The following is a 7,265-nucleotide window of genomic DNA, read 5'->3' as shown; positions in this document are numbered from 1 at the left end:
ATGGAAACAGGAAGTTTATTCTTAGATGTGTTCTCTTGGTTATTGTGCTTTAGAGAGGTGAGAAACGCTGAAACTTGAAGGAAACTGTGGAAAATAAATCTAATCTGGATAAAGAGAATCCATTTCACGAATTGTAAATACTTCAGAGCAGACATGCACCCAGAGGATGTTCTTGTGCAATGGCATTTGTTCAGCTGGGGGATATCTGGGTGCTGCAGATCTGAAGCACAGCACTAGGATGGAATGCAGCGTATAAATGTTGATTATTTCTAGGAGACTAATTAGAACTTCTCCGGATAATTAGAAATTTCATTTGATTGCTAAGAATCACTGCAGGTCTAATCCTGCAGTTAGCACCAAATGAAAGGTTTGGAAAATGATGAATACTGCTCAATTCCCGAGGGAGCTGTTAGACTAAGGATATATACAAATAATCCCTGAAACGTGGGAAGAGAATAAAAAATTTATGTAAACAATAAAGATACATTTTTTTTCCAGGAGCTCGAAGTCACCTCCAACTGCAACTTTTAAGTAAAATTATTTCCGTACAATTGTTAAACTCCAAAAATTGTTAACAACAAAAGGTTTTGATGTTGCACCAGTTTCAGTGGGAACCTCTCTGAGCCCTGAAGTCATCCACCAGCACATGGAAGTCAGAGCAAGCATCAAACAACAGAAAGAAATTCTAAAATAATGAAACTAATCCAACTCATAGAGCAAAGAATTCTGGAACACGACGGGGCAGTGCGTTCGGTGATCCCGCAGGATCCGCACGCTCCCATCCTCGGGGTTCACCTCCCGCAGGATGGGGGAGCCTGCCCTGCTGCCCAGCTCTGGGGGTGGCTCCTCATCCCGACCCGCCATCAGTTTTCCTCGTTTTCCAGAGCCTGGGGCCGGGGCCGTGTCTCCTGCTGCAGCAGCACTTTCTAAATCGGGCTCCTTTCTCCCAGATCCGCCAGGAATCGCTGAACTGGTGTCAGGAGGTTCATGCTGCAAACAATGGTGTGAAGCACAGCCTACTTTTCCTATTGTTTCAGCTGTGGGAGCTGGGGTGGATCCTGCAGCACGTTCCTCAGCTGCAGGACAGTTTGTTTCTGCCTTTGTTCCAGGGTAGTTGCTGTTGGTCTTTCCAGCAAGGGCTCCCCCTGAGCTGCCAAGTGTTCCCTCTGCATCGCGTTCCTGTGGCTGTCAAGGAAATAAATGAATTATTTTATAGCTGGAACAAACTGTGCACACGAAGACAGGAGAGATTTGTTTCTCCAACAGCTCAGCTCCACTGGGATAGTGCAAAGTGTCCCTGCCCATGGCAGGGGGGTGGAAGCAGATGATCCTTAAGGTTCCTTCCAACCCAGATCAGGTTGTGATTCCATGGTTCTCCTTCTAGAAGCCAAGTGAGCGGGTGCTGAGGTTTTCCTGCTCTTGTCTGGTGCGTGGGAATGAGTGGCAGGGAGGTCGTTCTGCTTCCCCAGGGTTTCCTCTGCTCTAGGAAATGGGGCTGGGCAGAGGCCAAGCTGGAGCAGCAGTGGCCACTCACCACACCCAGCCTGATTTCCAAATCTCAGCAGCCAGAGAAATAGCCAGGGGATCTCTTGTTGCAAGGTTGGAACCTTGCAATTAGGGAAATTCCCAGCCTAATCCAGGAGCTAATCCAGGAACTGCGGTTTACCTCAGGAGAGGAGGAACTGGGAGAGGTGCTGTCCAAACAGCAGTTCCCCAGTTTCTCCGTTACTGGGTGTTTTGGCAAAAAAACCCGCTGGTAATTTGTAGGTCCCTGCCACTGGAGAGTCAGGATCAGGTAGGGATCTATCCAAGAGCAGCTGGATTCATGGATCCACAGACAGAATCTTTCTCACACTCCCAAACCACTGCTCACTCCAGCAGGAAACACAAACACCAGTCAGGCCTTTCCAAACGGGACAATTCTCCCACATGAACGCGATCCTGGATACCCTGAGTTGGAAGGGACCCTCAAGAATCATCGACCCCCACTCCTGGCCCCACACAGGAGCAGGAGTGGGATGATTTAAGGTATCTCAGCTGCCCTTTCTTAGTTCCCATCTGCTCTCCAACACTTTGAATTTCATTTTCCTATGTACAACCCACACCAGCTGTGAAAGTTAAGCTGGATCCACTATCTTTAGGAAACTCCTCGGACCTCCAGCCCAGTTCCAGAGGTCATGTGCTTTGTTTGAACTTGCCTCCCAATAAACCAGCTACACATTAACCCCATCTGCAGTCCCCAGTTCATGGCCACTGCAGTGACCTGATAGTTCCTGCTTTTTATGTTTCCTTTAAGAAAAGTTTCCTCTGAATTTTGGATGCGATGCCTGCCCAGAAATCCCAGTGAACGTGGGGGGATTACCTCACATTTTCCTCCTCACAAAATTAACCTTTTGGTTTCTTCATCTGCCCATCCATTTTGCCACGGGAGGACAGTTTAATCCCATGGCAGATCCCAGAAACAGCCTGTCTTGTTCTAGACAGAGGAACAGAGCCTGAATGAGGCCTGAAACTACAAGGATTGAATTTGAGACCAGTGTGTAAGACTAATAGCCTCATGTTTAATTATCTACACAACAGGAACCCACCAAGTATTCAAATACATGGATTGAATAAAGATGAGACAGAATTTTTCCCAGACAAAACCCTCTAGGATTTGTCTACCTGTACAAGGCTGAGAGAGTGAACTATTCCCGCAAAGAAAAAGCACTTTCTAAAATGATTGGATCACAGTTCTCCATCTTCCAAATGAAATACAGGAAGTTTCAATCCTTTGGTCACATTAAATGGCACAAACACTTCTGAAAACTGACATTTACACTTGCAAACAACCCCAGTCCTGGGTTTCCCCTGCTTCCTCAGGACAAAACAGGAACAAAGCTGTTTCAGTGGGATTTGATAGGAGCTTGCTGAAGAACATAAATCAGCCTGTGCTGCTCCCAGAGATCCTTACCTCCACCCTGATTTGAATTCTGTCCTCAGTAACATCCAGCACTTCAATTAATGGCTGGCTTTCCACTGCTGATTGGGAGCAAGGGGAAGGGCAGAAAGCAGTGCCTAGAAATCCATCAACGTTCTCTTCACTGACAAACAACCTTTCCTAAAGAAAAAGAGAGAAAACAGCACGTTATGTTCTTTTTGTGCTAAACTTCAGGGGTATTTGGGCTAAAAACTCACTGCAAAGAAAGCCAAGACAGAGTTTCACACCACACTCATGTCTTGACAGAGAAATTCTAAGTCAGACATTCAGAGAATGAGGTGAAATGAATTAAGATCAGTGCTTAGCACATTTTGCTTGAAATTACAAATCTGCATCATATCAAATATAAAAAAAATTATTTCTCTCTTTGGATGGGTGACTAATATATAGATTTAGACCCTCTCTGAAAAATTATTTGTACCAACCTCGTTCCTGTCCTCACCTGTCTTAACACCACGAAGGTGTCAGACTGCTGTGGGCTTGCTTCCTGTCTGTCTTTAGGAAAACACAAACACCTCCTTGGAGAGGCACTGCAGGATCTCTGCTCCAAGATCAGATCTGGAACACTCAGGGCTGTATCCATTTCACACCCAGCCACCGAGGCTGCTCAGATCTCCAGCAGACAAGAGAGTTGGAAAAAAAAAAAGGAGAGGTATCCACAGGCAGAGACACAGCCTGGGGCGTGCTTCCAGGCTGTTCATATGCACTTCATCAACAACCTGGAACGTGTTGCTACAGGTTTAAAGATTTAAATCCATTGCAGGTAATTAAAGGTCCTAAAATATATCCTGGAGGGGCTGTTTCATAGGAACTGCAGAGCTTTCCCTGTCCTTGTGTTATTCCTGCATCATCTGTGTAGGCTGAGGGTAAGGACAGACACAATAAAAATGGTCTGACCTAGAGGAGTAGTTTAGGTTCTAGGAATTACCTTCCTTATTTAATTGGAAATAACAGGGAGAAGTTGCAAACCTTCCACATTAAGTCAACACTTTTAAATTTCTCGGTCCAGTTCAACCCTCTTGTCAATCCAATGAAAGTTAAATTCAATTATCACTGACATCTTGCAGACCGAGAAGCAAAAAGGCAATTCTGCACATTTTTGGCCCCCTGTGGATGGAGCCTTATGCACAGCCAGATGTCACATTGTGTGTGAGGTACAAAATTTAAGTGTCATCTTGGAAAAAAAACCCAAACAAACCAGGACTGGAAAAATAAGCCAGAATCCTATTTTTTCCACTAGTTAAATTAGAAATCACAATATGGAAAGTCATAACATACATACTGTTGGTTTTCCAAGGCAGAGGATTGAATTCATTTTCTATCCAGGAAGATTACAATCCAGGCAAACAGCCAACACTGGATGCTGGGATGGTTTGGGGAGAGATTAAAGTGCAGCAGAGCTGCCCTGACAGAAAACCCTCTCGGAAAACAGCTACTCCTTGCATGTCTGCATGCAAAGCCTAAAATTCTTATTCCCCTGTGCTGCATCCTCTCCTGCCTCCCAGAGAGGGATCTGCCAGAGCTTTAGGCTTGTGGAAATACTCTGCAGAGTTCAGGGGAAGGTGTCAGAGCACAGAAACAAGGCAGGGGCTGCAGACACAAAATCTGTGCAGCACCAAAACTCCCACAAGCTCCTGAACTCGATCCTTGGGCAGCTCAGGAGAAGAATTCCCAGCTCTGCCTCGGATTGCTTGGCCCACACAGCACAGACAGACAGCTCAGCCTCCCTTGGAGGGGATTTGGGAACACTGCTGAGCTCTGGTGCCCTGCCTGCACTTCCAAGGAGAGCAAAGCACAACCCTCCTAACCCAGCTGAGAAATAGAAGTCATGGAATCATGGGATGGTTTGGCTTGGAAGGGACCTTACAGCTCATCTCGTTCCAACTGCTTGCCATGGGATGTATTTCAGGACCTTTAATTACCTTCCACTAGACCAGGTTGCTCCAAGTCCCATCCTACTTTTCCTACATAAAATGAGGAAAATAATCTCTTTTCCCTCTGAATCTGCATCTGGCACCCATGGCTGTGTGAGGGACACCCATTCCTCCTCAGCGCAATCAGGACTTTGTAATTTGGCAACAAACCCACTGAACCTTTCTGGAGATTTTCTTCCTGATTAAAAGCAAAAGAATTTGTTTTCTTCACAGAAAATATTGTTAAAAAAGAAAAACTGAACGAGAGGTTTATTATCAGGGAAAGGTTCTTCCCAAAAGGGTGCTGGGCACTGCCCAGGCTCCCCTCTGGCCCCGAGGCTGCCAGAGCTCCAGGAGCATTTGGACAGCGCTGCCAGGGATGCCCAGGGTGGGATTGTTGGGGTGTCTGTGCAGGGCCAGGAGCTGCCCTGGATGATCCCTGTGGGTCCCTTCCCACTCAGGATATTCCATGGTTCTACGATTAATCAGTACTTTAAATGAGGATAAAAACTGCTTGTGATGTTCCATTAACTTTGACTCGTTACTGCAAACCAATTCTACCACGTGTCATCCCAGCCCAACACCGAATTCCCATAAATATTTACCATTTTATCCCATCCCTACGCCGTGGCCTGCCATAAATCATGGCACCTGGGATGTGTTTGTTTTCAATAAGGTGATTATCATTAGCCTGCTCCACCAGCCAGCCACTTGTAACTCAGACTTTGCATTCACGGGGAGCACACACCGAGGCATTTATATTACTGCAGATGTTATCAAAGCACAGACCTTGGGAAAAAATGGTTCAGGAATTTATTCTAAAGCCTGCTCTGCTTTCCAAGCCAGAGCAAACAGAGGACAACCATCTGCAGCTGATTTCAGTGACCCTGTAAAATAATTCTTCAATTTGAGCAGTTTATTTTCTGGTATTTATGATACTCTCTTAGCAACTTCGAATTTAATTTGTTTTTCCCTGCACATACTGTCATCTGCTGTTTGGTACACATTCATTTTTCCCTGTGACTAAACTGAGACCAAATTAACATAAACGTTAGCAGGGATGACTTTGGTTTCTGGAACACTTCATCATTCAAACCCGTCCTTGTGTCTCACAGCGCCGACAGCGCAAAGCCGGTCCCCTCACGGCTGCCCTCAGCACTCAGATGGGTTTATTCTGCCTTAATTTATCCAAATTGAAGACAGTTTCCATCCAGAGTTACCTCCCACGCAGGCTGCAAGTTTGAAAAGCAGGACAGATTTCATGCTTGAATTATTTTTGTGGCTCCTGTAAGGAGAGGATCAGGGAATCTCAGAATGGTTTGGGTTGGGAGGGGATTTAAATCCCATCCAGTTCCAACCCTGCCATGGGCAGGGACACCTTCCACTGTCCCAGGTTGCTCCAAAGCCCATCCAACCTGGCCTTGGACACTTCCAGGGATGGGGCAGCCACAGCTTCTCTGGTCAAAACCCAACAAGTCATGCCAGTATGGAAAAGGACCTGGATCCACGGATTTCCTGATCTCTGAGTCTGTGGGGTCCCAGCACAAAGCAGCTCAACCTGAGAATTTGAAGCTCAAAGTGTTGGTGCATGTAATGAAATGAAAACTTTCCCGAGGTGCTCATGGCTGCAAAGATTCAACAGCTCCAAAGAAGCTTTGATGAGCTTCATCAGTAGGTTAATAATATTTCCTGACATAACTGTTTTGTGTAGTCACGTTATTCCCAAAATGCAGCTACCAATTAAAGACTATTCAGAAATTAGTTTGTTTTATAGCAGAAGCAAACTAATTATGGTCCTTAATGTAGCTTGGGAAAGAGATTACTTTGAAAAACGTGAAATAATAAGTTTGTTGTGTTCTCTTTCTTTGTCCTTCTCTGACCTCCCAAAAAACTTACCAAGAGTCTTGAAGTGCTGAGCGCAGAATTAACTGAAGCAAAAATAAACTGTTGCAGGATTACACACAACAGCCCCAGCTTCCAGCAGCATCTTCTTAGAAGTGACCCCTGACTATTACAATAATTCTTTATAGTAGCTTGGACATTGAAAATTATAACCCTGACTTCCAAAGAAACTGTGTAACAACTCCAGATACCTTGGGAATGAGGGCAAAATTGCTCTCTGGGATGGATTTCTCCCTGAAAGGTGGCAAAGGTTTAAAATATCCATGTCTTACACTTCCTAACATGGCTCTCAGGGTTTCATGCTCGGCTGAGTATTCAACCAAGGAAAACATTTATCCACAAGAGCCCTAATTCTGAGCTCACCCAGCACAAGGACAGCCCACAGGAGCACTTCCAGCCCATGGCGTTTTCCACGTGCTCCCAGTGCAAGGAGCAATATAACTCTGCCACCTACAGCTCCACCCAAGTGA

At 45.5% G+C, this 7,265-nt stretch overlaps 1 protein-coding gene across 1 annotated transcript in view; it reads right to left on the bottom strand.

The window, feature by feature from the left end:
• Positions 1-434: 434 nt before the first annotated feature.
• The window catches only part of DNAAF2 (dynein axonemal assembly factor 2), an 11,971-nt gene continuing 5,140 nt past the window's right edge, over positions 435-7,265 (bottom strand). The window contains exons 2-3 of the mRNA XM_017738933.1: positions 2,954-3,100; positions 435-1,185 (exon numbers count right to left, since the gene is read on the bottom strand). Coding sequence (XP_017594422.1) covers positions 700-1,185; positions 2,954-3,100 — 633 coding nt within the window. The 3' untranslated portion in view covers positions 435-699. The remainder of the gene's footprint in view (positions 1,186-2,953; positions 3,101-7,265) is intronic.

This window comes from Corvus brachyrhynchos, unplaced genomic scaffold, assembly GCF_000691975.1.
Source record: "Corvus brachyrhynchos isolate BGI_N302 unplaced genomic scaffold, ASM69197v1 scaffold245, whole genome shotgun sequence".
NCBI lineage: Eukaryota > Metazoa > Chordata > Aves > Passeriformes > Corvidae > Corvus > Corvus brachyrhynchos.
Note: the sequence above shows the minus strand (reverse complement) of the source record. Positions and strands in the feature narration are given on the sequence as shown.